Source organism: Callorhinchus milii, unplaced genomic scaffold, assembly GCF_018977255.1.
Source record: "Callorhinchus milii isolate IMCB2004 unplaced genomic scaffold, IMCB_Cmil_1.0 Scaffold2, whole genome shotgun sequence".
NCBI lineage: Eukaryota > Metazoa > Chordata > Chondrichthyes > Chimaeriformes > Callorhinchidae > Callorhinchus > Callorhinchus milii.
Window position 1 is genome coordinate 2,934,720 of NW_024704743.1, and position 12,502 is coordinate 2,947,221.

General features: G+C 56.9%; 1 protein-coding gene across 1 annotated transcript in view; it reads left to right on the top strand.

The window, feature by feature from the left end:
• Positions 1-784: 784 nt before the first annotated feature.
• Positions 785-12,502, top strand: part of LOC103172593 (collagen alpha-1(IX) chain-like) — a 19,386-nt gene continuing 7,668 nt past the window's right edge. Inside the window, 10 exon segments of the mRNA XM_042332557.1 lie at positions 785-878; positions 3,031-3,104; positions 4,431-4,514; positions 4,834-4,963; positions 5,920-6,316; positions 7,237-7,317; positions 8,610-8,630; positions 10,086-10,235; positions 10,982-11,017; positions 11,832-11,903. Of these exon segments, the coding sequence (XP_042188491.1) occupies positions 850-878; positions 3,031-3,104; positions 4,431-4,514; positions 4,834-4,963; positions 5,920-6,316; positions 7,237-7,317; positions 8,610-8,630; positions 10,086-10,235; positions 10,982-11,017; positions 11,832-11,903 (1,074 nt within the window). The 5' untranslated portion in view covers positions 785-849.

The following is a 12,502-nucleotide window of genomic DNA, read 5'->3' on the forward strand; positions in this document are numbered from 1 at the left end:
GGCGGATCGCTTTCCGGGGGGGTAGAAATCTCTTTTAAGTAATTAAACAGGCAACCAGATCAATAAATAATTTAGTCACTCAATCCGCGATGACGCAGTCGATTCACTCCGCAGAGTGAAGCGCTTTGGGACGTCTGAATGACGTGATAAGGCGCTGTGTCGGATGCGAGGATGATTAATAATTAGAATGAAATGCAATGGAAGCCCCAAGCGGAGCCGGTGACATCTGCTGCCGACACTGAGAGCGGAAAAGTTGGAGTCAAGCGCAGAGGTTCATTGGAAAGGCTTTAATGCAGTGCAGCCCCGAGCAAATTACAGGCGACCGGTGTACATAACGTGAAGGCAGTGTGTGTGTGTGCGCGCGTGTGTGCGCCCGCGCGCGCGCGTGTGTGTGCGTGTGTGTGCGTGTTTGTGTGCGCGGGCGCGTGCGTGCGTGTGTGTGTGTGCGTGTTTTTGTGCGCGTGTGCTTGTGGTGTTAATTGAGAAGAAAATGTTCAGAGCCAGCGATGACCCCCCCCCTCCCGATGTAAACTTTAAGCCAATGGTAGAGATGGAGGCTGGACTTGGGGTTGTGGGGGGAGTTGGGGGGGAAGAGAGAACGAGAGAGAGAGAGAGAGAGAGAGAAAGCCAAGTCCCAAGGTTTATTTTCCAAAGTTTCTCATTGCGCTCCTCAGCTTTCAGACCTCTCCCTCCAGGGATCGCTTTCCCCTCTTTTTCTTCCTCCCCTCTCTCTCTCTCTCTCCTCTCTCGCGCTCGTTCATTCTCTCTCTCTCTCTCTCTCTCTCTCCCTCTTTCCCTCTCTCTCCCGCTCTCTCCCTTCTCCGCCCTTTTGGTAAATTTCATTCGAAGATGCGATGGGATTTCGGTCATGCTGCAAGGTAGGAGCCGGGAATACGAGGCTTGAGTTCGGTTTGTGTCTACATCACGTGGAATGCGGTTGAAATAATAATAATAATAATAATAATAATAATAATAATCATAACCCCGGCGTTGGACGTCGTTTTGTTGAGCCGTCTCAAAGCGCTTCCCGGAACATACTGCAAAGTGGATTGACTTTTGTGGGTGGAAGACGGCGGCCGATTGTGCACAGCCGCGTCCCAAATCATTCCTGTTCACGTTTGCTTTGAGAGCAAGTCGGTTTTAGCACAAGGAAGTCAGAACGTTTTCCAGTTTATTGCTGTAATTATTATTATTATTATTATTATTATTATCATTAATATTATCATCTCGTGTATATATGTGCGCTGGATAGAATTACTACCGCCTTTGTGTCGCGCGCGAACGAGACTTCTCGGAGTAATGTTCTTGGAGTAACGTCGCAGAGGAACTTCTCGGAGTAACATTGCGGAGCGCTGGGCGGAGACGATGCCGAACGCTGAGCTGGGATGGGAACAGGGGTGATGTAGACCCTGTTACATTCCCCCTGCCTTGCCCCATCCTTTCCCCCCTCTGCAGGTTGTGCCTGAAGATCTTCCTTTTTGGACCGCACATACAGTCACCTCCTCCCCTCCCCGCTAAGCTCTCCGCTTAAGCGCTCTGGGACGTGAGGTAGCACTGTATAAACGCAAGTGGTTGTCCCTGTTGTTTAGAGAGCTTCTTCGAACAACTTTCTCCCTTGCGGAGATCTTCCGAACAGTTACTGCTTTGCTTAAAACGTTTTCAATCCCACCTGCGCACCAGGTGCTGAGCGTCTGTCGGTCTGTCTCTCTGTCTGTCTGTCTCCCCGTGAGTCGCTAACTCCCAGCCACGCGAGCTGGTCCCCGTTATGCCTTGTAATGAGGCATCCACATTCCACGGGCTTTATGAGAGGGACGTGTCGCAGGAAGGAACCTGCGCCGCCTGTCTCTGGGACAGAGCATGTGTGTCTGTGTGCGTGTGCGTGTGCGTGTGTGTGGGAAGGAAGGGTGGGGAGGTTAACAAGGGAGTTCATTAAAAAAAATCACATTTGGGCTTTACAGGATTCGCTAAAGTACGGCGACTGTATTTTGTAGGCAAACGTGGCAGACAATTTGCACACAGCAATGTCCCACAAACAGCCACTTAAGTGAGTCAGCCATTCTTTTCAGGTGGTGGTGGGAGGGGGGGGGGTTCGGGGCGGGGGTGGGGGGGGGGAATGGTCGGCCCAGGACACTGAGAGACAGAAATTCCCTTCTCTTTTGCAATAGGGCAGTGGGATCTTTAACATTCCACCCGGGTTCTGTCTGTTCAGGTGGACATTAAAGATCTCGAAAAGATCTCAGGTAGATATCAGGGATCTCAAAAAAGCGCTGCATGAAAAGAGAAGGGAGTTTCTCTCTCCGGGTGTCCTGCCCGACAATCCCCCTGGTCGCTCATTTCATGGCTGCTTCTGGGACGTTGTTTTGTGCAAATTAGCTGCCTCGTTTCCTGTTAACCCTGCTAGCCAAACCTCTAATGGGTAGGGGGGTCCTACCTGAAGACTCTTATGCACGGTGATGGGTTCCCGTGTGTGTCAGACCCCCGGCTGATCACTGTGATGGGTTCCCGTGTGTGTCAGACCCCCGGCTGATCACTGTGATGGGTTCCCGTGTGTGTCAGACCCCCGGCTGATCACTGTGATGGGTTCCCGTGTGTGTCAGACCCCCGGCTGATCACGGTGATGGGTTCCCGTGTGTGTCAGACCCCCGGCTGATCACGGTGATGGGTTCCCGTGTGTGTCAGACCCCCGGCTGATCACAGTGATGGGTTCCCGTGTGTGTCAGACCCCCGGCTGATCACGGTGATGGGTTCCCGTGTGTGTCAGACCCCCGGCTGATCACGGTGATGGGTTCCCGTGTGTGTCAGACTCCCGGCTGATCACGGTGATGGGTTCCCGTGTGTGTCAGACCCCCGGCTGATCACGGTGATGGGTTTCCGTGTGTCTTAGACACACTGGCTGATCACAGTGTACAGCCATTGCCTGTGAAGCGCTTTGAGATTTCTGGGTGCTGTGTTGGTTTTCTGATGAGATTGGAGCGAGAATGTGCTGAACACTAGATATCAGTTCTGATTGCTGATTTTGCCCTGAAACAGGACAACGCAGAAGGAAGTGCTTCTGAAGCTGTGGTTCAGTAGTGTGGCACTCCTGTGGCCTCCTGTATCGTGCGGTAAGTGATATCTTACATACGTACATAAGAATTTGCTGGTGGAAGAAGACCAAGGTCCATCCAGTTTGCCTTCCACCATCCTGACCGTCGCTTGACATGTCGTGTCCCAAACTATATGCTGTATCCCGAGATTCCTAACGGAAATCTATCTCATTTGTTCTTGAAAGACCGTGTTCGGTGGCCTTGCCTTCATCCACTACTCCCCGAAACTCTGGAACTCTCTCCCTCAATCCCTCCGCCTCGCCTGTCTCCCTCCCTCCCTCCCCACTTTCAATTCCCACCCTAAAGACCTTCCTTTTTGATCGATCTCCCGGTCACCTCCCCCCCCCCTCCCTCCCTCTCCTCTCCCCCTGGCTCGGGATCGGACTCCCCACTCTCAAGTGAAGGGTGCTGCACAAATACAAGCTGTTGTCGTCGTCGTTGTTGAAAGAATCGTCTCTTTCTGCTTCCACCGTCTCCCTACGTTGTTATGTTTTATATGTATCTGCTGGACGGACGCCTTGGGCTATCGGAAAATCCTGATCATGTTTACCAAGTGAAGGTGGTGCTCATTATTTTGCACGGTTATAAGTGTGTGGTTTCACCGTAGGCATCTGGCTGGGCACTTCAATGGAAGGAATGTAGACCACATTCCAACCCAATGTGGAGTCCTGTAACTCAGTGGTTAGAGAGCTCGTCTCGCAAGCGAGAGGACCTGGGTTTGATTCCCGGGCCGGGGGCCTTACTCCACACACACACACACACACGCCTCTGTTGACCCAGCAGTGAGTAGGAACCCGGTCGTTAGTCAATTGGCGGATCGCTTTTCCAGGGGTAATGATCCCTTCCAAAAAAACAGAATGATCAGAAACTGGTCGCTCCATCCACGCTTCACGGGATCTACTGCAAACTGCGGTGACTTGTGTTTCTTTGCGAGCGAAACGTGGCAACCAATCTGCACACAGCGACGTCCCCCAAACAGCCGCGGAGTGAGTGACTAATTTTATCCGGGGGATTGTTGGCCAGGGCACCAGGGGGGAGAGAGAATCTCCCTTCTCTTTTTGAATAGCGCCTGGAGAGCTTTAAAGGTCTGACAGTCAGTCTTGAGATCAATATGTGACTTGCCTCTCGGTTTCTGTTCGCTCCTTTGAGTCTAATACCCATTTCAGTGCCATTTCGCAGCCCAAACTCCTCGCCTGGGACGCCCCTCCGGCAACGGGAAGATCCCACTGGGTGGCCATTAACAACCAAGATGATTAGCACATCTCACGCTGCAGTTTTGACCCCCCAACAGAAGTTGAACTGTAGAGGTGAGAAGCCAATCTAACTGTCTTCTCTTTTCCGCAGCAGTGAAAAACTTTCACAACTACGATGGTTTGGACGAGACAACAGTCTGCCCGAATATCAGGATTGGACAAGATGATTTACCAGGTACCACGGGGTACTCCATAAACAGCACAATACAGAATAATCCTTGCCTTTGATGTAGCGCCTTATCACTCCATCGAGATGTGTCAAAGCGCTTCACGGGATATAGGTGATAAGGCGCTGTATCACATTGCAAGGGTTATTGCTTGTAAATAATATTATACTCTTCCCTTCCTCAAGGAATCCTTGGAATCCTCAACTCCTCTCGACCTTGCTCCGCTCTCTCTCCTCCTGCGCCTCTGTCAGTCGGTAAGATTGAAGGACTTGTGTGGGAGACTTACTCTGTATTTGACTCTCTCTCTCCATCACTGCTCCCCCTCAGGGTTCGACATCATCACTCAATTCCAACTAGACAATATCCCGCTGCGGGGGGTGAGAAGGGTGGAGGGCTCCACCCCTCTCCAGATCGCCTTCAGACTAGAGAGAGAAGCCAACTTCCAGATACCGACGAGGTAAGTGGGGGTCTCCTCCGAGGCTCTGTAGCAAATGCAAGGATTATTATTCTTGTAAGTCTGTCTCCACGCCTGACAACTCACAGCAGTTCTCCGTGAAGAGCTTTACGCTCCCCCTGGATGACCGGACACCGTCGAGGCCCATCATTATCGAGCCGTGTGCTCACTGTTATATTAACCTGTGGATTCTTCACCCAAAGCCTTGCTTGCGGTCTCCACCGTTCCTCTCTCCTGCTCTGTGATCATCTGCCGTCCAATCATTTGGAACTGAAGTACAGACTAATGACATGTCCTTAGCTCTGCCCGTAATAATAATAATAATAATAATATTCCTTGCATTTGATGTCATGCCTTACCATGTCGTTGAGATGTCTCAAAGCGCTTCACAGAATATACAGTAGAGTGCAGTAGTTGTGCATTTCGTGGGCGAAACGCGGCAGCCGATCTGCGCACAGCAGCGTCCCCACAAACACTCGTGGATAATTAGCCCCTCCGGAGAGCGATCGGCCCGTCGACCAACGACCGACAAACCAAAAACCACTCAGTCACTTCACGGCTGTTCGTGGGACGTTCGCGCCCGCAAACCGGCTGCCGTGTTCACCCACGAAACCAGCCGGTGGGGAGGGGGAGGGCGAGGGCGAGGTGACGGTAGGCAGGGTCGGTGATGAGGGTCCTCAGGTGTGAACTGAAGGTGGGGAAGGGAGGAGGCAAGGCGGAGGGATAAAGGGAGAGCGAGAGTGGGTTGGGGAGTAAGGAGGTCGGAGAGGTTGGGAGGTGCCCAAGGCGCGAAGGGATTTGAAGACAACTGTGAGGATCGTGAAATCGACACGATGGACTGAATAAGGTCTCTCCCTCTCTGTCTCTCTCTCTCCGTCTCTCTCCATCTCTCTCTCTCTCTCTCTCTCTCTGCGTGTCTCTCTCCGTGCCTCTCTCTCTCTCTCTCTCCCCCTCCCTAGGGTGATCTACCCGCGAGGCTTGCCCGAGGAATATTCCTTCGTCACCACCTTCCGCATGCTGAAGGAGACGGTGGAGAAGGTGTGGAACGTCTGGCAGATCGTGGACGAGGACGGTTACCGTCAGGTGGGGCTGAGGCTGAACGGCGACACCCAGTCGGTGGAGTTTTACCTGGTGGGTCTGGACACCAACCTGCAGACTGTGACCTTCCCCGGAGTCTCTCAGATCTTCAACACCGACTGGCACAAGGTGCTGGTGGGGGTGCAGAGGGATAGCGTCAGCCTGTTCGTGGACTGCCAGCAGGTGGGCTCCCAGCCCATCAAGTCCAAGGGCACCGTCAACGTGGACGGAGACACTCTGATTGGCCGCCTGTATTCCAACCCGCATACGTCTGTCGTGGTAAGTCGGGCCGAGCGACCTCGCGGCGTCCTAGGGTGCTACGGGCCCAGGAAGAGGCCATCGTGAACCTGCGCTGGCTCTTTGAAAGAGCCGTCCGACCAGCCTCGGTCTCCCCCACTCTCCTCGCTGAGTCCCTCCCGAAATGCCGGCTTGGGAGGACATTCACCAGGAAGGGAATGCTGGACACGGTCTTGGGCCGGATGTGGCCCGCGGGCCGCCAGTTGGCTCACGCTGGACGCGGCCCATGGTTTTTCTCCAATAGGCAATCCGGCCCGCGAACACCCTAAACAATCTGGTTCTATGTTTTCACCATGTTCTCTACATGTTCTATCTCCCGACGTGAAAGGCCCTATGTAAACACAATTTGTTGTTGTTGTTGTTGTTTTACAACCTCCCTCCCTTCTTGATCTCACCCCACTCCCCTCCCGGGGCCGCAATACTACTTCAATCTTCCTCTTTCCGTCATCGTGGGGGCCCCATCGTAGCTCAGGGGTTCAGAGCGCTCGCCTCGCAAGCGAGAGGACCTGGGTTCGATTCCCGGGCCGAGTCAGGGGCGAGAGGTCGGGCACGTTTCAGGGTCGTGACGGCGTCGGAGCCTGACGCGGGGTGAAAGGGGGGAAGTGACCGTAGGCGCCATCGAAGAGGAAGGTGTTCGGGCAAACCTGGAGATGGGGAGGGACGGGGCAAGGCGGAGGGATTGAGAGAGCGTTCCAGAGGTTCGGGGCGTAGTGGCTGAAAGCGCGGGCGCCGCTGCTGGACCGGAGTGGGGTGGGGGGGGGAACGAGGAACAAGCAGGAGGCCTGGATCCGGTTGGAAAGGGATTTGTTGCGGTTTGTTGCTGTCAAGGGCTTGGAGTCGATGTCGATGAGAAAGGTGGCGTTATTGTGGATGTTAATCGGTCTCTCCCTTTGCCGTTGCAGTTCGAGCTGCAGTGGATGCTGATCCACTGCGATCCCCGGAGAGCCCAGCGGGAGACCTGCTCTGAGCTGCCCATACAACAGGTGGGGACCGGTCAGCAATATATACCCCTCCCCGCCACACGCACTCCCCCCTCCACCCCCCCACACACTCCGCCCTCCCCCACACACACTCCCCCCTCCCCACACACACACTCCTCCCCCCACGTTCCCCACCTCCCCCCCACACACTCCGCCCTCCCCCACACACTCCCCCCTCCTCCCCCCCACACTCCCCCATCCCCCTCACTCATTCCCCCCCCCTCACACACTCTCCCTCTTCCTCCCACACACTCCTTCCTCTCCTCCCACGCATTCTCCCCCACCACGTCCCCTCACACGCATTCCCCCCCACCCCCCCCCCCACCTCCAAGCTACGAGCTGCCCAGAGGGGGGGGTGGGGGGCGGCTGGGTGGGGAACATCGAGGGGTTGGGTATTCATCATATCCGGGGCTGACTAAGCTAACTCCCCGTTTGTCAGCCTTCCCAACTCTTCCCTCCACAAGCTGCAGTGTCCTCGCTCTCCCTCACCAGGCTCCGTCACCCCGTCACCCCCCCCCACCCTCGCCCGGCTTCGCTGGCTCCCCATCCCCCAGAGGATAGAGTGCAAAATCCTCGTCCTCGCCTTCAAAGCCCTCCACGGCCTTGTCCCCTCCCTACCTTTGTGACCTGCTATATGGATGTAGACCTGTCCGTTCCCTCCGCTCAGCGGGCTCCAGCCTGCTCCACGTCCCCCGCCCGGCCCACCTCGCCATCGGGGCTCGGACCTTCAGCCTCTCCGCCCAAACCGTCTGAAACTCCATCCCACGGTCCCTTCCCCTCACTCCCTCCCTTGCCTCCTTAAAGCCCCGTCTCAAGACCCTCCTCTTCGACCGTGCCTTTGGCCAAACTCCTACCCCTGTTCTCCCTGTCCTCCACCCCTCCTGATCCTCACCCCCGGCTCGGGTCCAAATCCCCGAGCGTCCAGCGCTTTGGCCGTGGAGCAGGATGGCGCCCACCGAGCGGACGTCCTCTACAAACGTAAATTGTTGCTGCTGCTGTTGCTGTTGTGCACGTTGTGATATTTGCCACATCAGAGCCTTTTGGCTCCAGTCCGACGTCCTGCCAAGCGATGACCGTTCTTTCAGCGTGTGATCATTCTGGCCCACAAAATACACAGCCACTCCACTTTACAGCGTATTCCCGGGAAAGCGCTTTGAGGCGTCTCGGAGACGTGATAGGGCGCTGTATCGAACGCGAGGATTTTATGATTGAAAGCCAAAGGCGTAGGTTGGGATTCTAACGATACCCTTAACCGTTGCTTTCCCATTTGTTTCTTTGTGTTCTCTCTCCCGCAGAGATTTCTGCCTAACTCGGAGGTATAGACTGAAGGACCAGCCTTTTCTCTAAGCTTTGAAAGACGCTCCTTTAGTGTTTGCCGTTCCGATAGAGTCCCGTCTGTCGCAGCGTCTGATGCACGTGCATGAGCCCCACCCTCCGCCCACCACAAACCGCTCCAAACATCTGCATGAGCTGAGCAATAGTGATGGAGCGGTCGGGTTTCTGAGGCACCCTCTCTCTCTCTCTCTCTCTCTCTCTCTCGTTGGCCTGTATCCCCCCCCCCCCCCACCCCACCACACTCTTCCTCCTCCCCCTTCTCCCCTTCCCCCCACTACAGTAAACCTCACGTAACTCGTATCAGTTGGGACCTCACCTTTATTATGACTTATATGTCAAACTCTCGTGGAATCTAAATTCTTGAACGGGACTTGGGCCGTTTATACGGCTCAGACTTAAGTGAGTTTTACTGTATTGTCTTAAAGGTGGGGAGGGAGGGGGCGAGGGAGGGAGGGGGCGAGGGAGGGGGCGAGGGAGGGGGCGGGGGAGGGGGGGGAGGGAGGGAAGGGACGAGGGAGGGAGGGAGGGGATGAGGGAGGGAGGGGGGAGAGAGGGAGGGGACGAGGGAGGGAGTGAGGGAGGGGGTGAGGGACGGGGGAGAGAGGGAGGGGGTGAGGGGGGGGGAGAGAGGGAGGGGGTGAGGGGGGGGGGAGAGGGAGGGAGGGTGAGGGAGGGGATGAGGGAGGGAGGGGACGAGGGAGAGAGGGAATGAGGGAGGGGGTGGGGGGGGGGAGAGGGAGGGGGGTGAGAGGGAGGGGGTGAGGGAAGGAGGGGGCGAGGAAGAGATCTAAACGTGAGAATGAGGAACATGATCGGCGGGGTGGGGTGGGGTAGGGTGGGGTAGGGTAGGGTGGGGTAGGGTGGGGTGGGGTAGGGTGGGGTAGGGTAGGTGGGGTAGGGTGAGGTAGGGTGGGTAGGGTGGGGTGGGTAGGGTAGGGTGGGGTAGGGCGGGTGGGGTAGGGTAGGGTAGCGTAGGGTGGGGTGGGGTAGGGTAGCGTAGGGTGGGGTGGGGTAGCATAGGGTAGGGTCGGGTGGAGCGGGGTGGTGGGGTGGGGTGGAGTAGGGTTGGGTAGGGTGGGGTGGAGTAGGGTGGGGTAGGGTGGGGTGGGGTGGGGTAGGTAGGGTAGGGTAGGGTAGGGTAGGGGGGGGTAGGGTGGGGCGGGGTGGGGTGGGGCGGGGTGGGGTGGGTGGACGGTGGGTTTGCGGAGCCAGTGGAGCCGGGTGAGGACTAACCCACCGCCCCCCCACACTCCCACCGCCCCCCCCCCCCACCCCCCCATCCCCTGCCCCCCACCCCTGCCCCCCTCCACCCCTGCCCCCCTCACTGTAGTGGCTGTCAGTTACCCCCTTTCCCCTTCCTCTCCCCCCCCCTCAACGCCGCTCCTCCGGGGCTCACTGACCCCAAATAACCTTTGTCCCATCTCTCCCCCATTCAGCCGCATTACTATCCCATAGCCACGCCTTCGCCCGGCAAAGAGGGGCCTCCCGGACCCCCGGGACACCCAGGTCACCCGGGGCCTGAGGGACCCCCGGGGCGGGAGGGGCCTCCTGGAGCCCCCGGGGAGGATGGACAAGTCGGAGCCAGTGTAAGCCTTGACTCTCTACATCACCAACTCGTGCCTTGTGGCTCTGGTTGGCCGAATGCTGGACAGGACGAGGCTGGGTAGCGGCTACGGTGACTGGGCGGAGGGTGTGATCCCCAGAGGGGGGACCCGGGTTCGATTCCCGGGGCCGGGCCGGGCGGGGCAGGGCGGGGCCGGACCGTTGGGCAAGTTTCCTTCCCCCGCCCGCCTCTGTTTAACCCGGCAGTAAGTAGGGACTTGGTTGTTAGTCGATAGGCGGAATCGCTCTTCCGGGGACGATAATACCTTCAAAAAATAATAATAATAATAATAATAATAATAATAATAATAATTGGGTCACTCAGTCCACGACTGTGCGCAATTGGCTGCCGCGTTTCGTCCATGAAATATACAGTGTATCCCGTCAGGCGCTTTGAGACGTCTCGAAGACGTGATGAGGCGCTGTATCAAAGGCGAGGATTATTATTATTATTATTATTATTATTATTATTGTAAGCAGGTGGTGCAAGTGACTGGGCATCACCCAGCGATGTTTGGGGGCCATTTTGTTTCTCAGTTGCCGGGACGGTGTTTAATTGGGGCTTGATTTGTTGTTGTTGTTGTCGTCGTTAAATGTCGATCTTCTGGGTGGGATCAGTCAAAGAGGGGAGGGAGCATCGCCCGACAGCCAACAGCTCGGACGCGGCGGCCGTTTTCCCGCCCTCGAGTCCAATAAAAGTACAAATTGTTTCTTTCCTTTCTTTTCTCAGGGGATGCCTGGTACGCCCGGCTCTTCAGGACTTCCTGTAAGTTTCAGCAACGATCGCACAAGCTCGGAGGTTGGAAGGGGGTCGGGGCTGGGGGGGGTGGGGTGGGTGGGGAGGGTGTGGTGGGTGGGTGGGGGGGGGGTGGGGGAGTAGGGGGTCCTCTTCAGTCTTGAGAGAAATGCACTCAGAGGGGACAATAACAGTAACAAATTACATTTGCACGGCGCCTTTCGCGTCAGAAGGACGTCCCAAGGCGTTGGGCAGTCAAGGTTCAGCGCCCGAGCTGGGTGTTGGGTTCAGGAGGGGGTTGGAGGGCTGGGACAGTGGACGTAGGAGGGTGATCGAAGGCACAGTCGAAGAAGAAGGTCTTGAGACGGGTCTTGAAGGAGGCAAGGGAGGGAGCGAGGTGGAGGGGCTCGGCGATGGCGTTCCAGAGGGTGGGGGCAGAGAGGCTGAAGGACCGACTGTCAATGGTGAGGCGGAGAGGGCGGGGGGGCGTGGAGCAGGCCGGAGCCCCCCCTGAGCGGAGGGAGTGGGACGGTTAATAAGATGGTAGCAGGTCATGGACGTACGGAAGAGCGAGGCCGAGGAGGGCTTTGAACGTGAGGACGAGGATCTTAAACTCGATCCTCTGGGGGTCGGGGAGCCAGTGAAATTGGTTCCCCGTATTGTTATTTAGTGGACGTGTCTCGGTCAGGTTCGGGCTTCGCGGAGAACGCGGCGGTGGGGAGCAGAAAGGGAGTCACCGGCCAGAGTACAGAATGGAGGCACGGGGAGGAACCGGGGAGTGAAGGTCCAGTCAGAGACGAGAGTTATTGCCCGGTTAACGCGTGCGTTTCTTCCCACCCCGCAGGGCCAGAAAGGTGAGAGAGGTGACTCGGGGTTCCCGGGACAAAAAGGCATGCCGGGGCTCCCAGGATTCAACGTAAGTTCCACCCCCACCTCCTGCCCCCACCCCAACCCCAGGGCTCGGCGGTGGGGCTTTGATGCCCTCCGTCTCCTTGTCTAGACTGAGGACCCGCCTGGTCCGCCACAAAAGGGCCGGATCGATCCTGACGTTTTGTTGTCAAACGCGTCACCTTGGTACCAGTTCACCCTCGAGGAGACCCCTCTTACCTCCCACCACCCCCCCTCTCCCAACTGGGGAGGACCCCTAAAGAAGTGTAGTAACTGGATCGCGCTCTATTTATCTCCCTCCCTCTTAACCACCTGTACAGTCTGACCCTCGACGGGAGTGAAGGTCCAGCCGGATGTTACACACGTTGCGGGTCGGGGGGTGGTGGGGGTGGTGGGGGGGGGGGGGGAGTCTATAAAAGTAGGATTATAAATATGTCCGCGTCGGCTCCACGTCCGGGTTGTCAGATCGCCGCTGACATCACTTCCTGCTCCGCGCGGCGTAGGCGTCAGGTTGTAACGTCGCCCGGGGTGGATGTCGCTTGGGCCGTCTGTCTGTCTGTCTGTCTGTCTGTCTGTCTGTCTGTCTGTCTGTCTGTCTGTCTGTCTGTCTGTCTGTCTGTCTGTCTG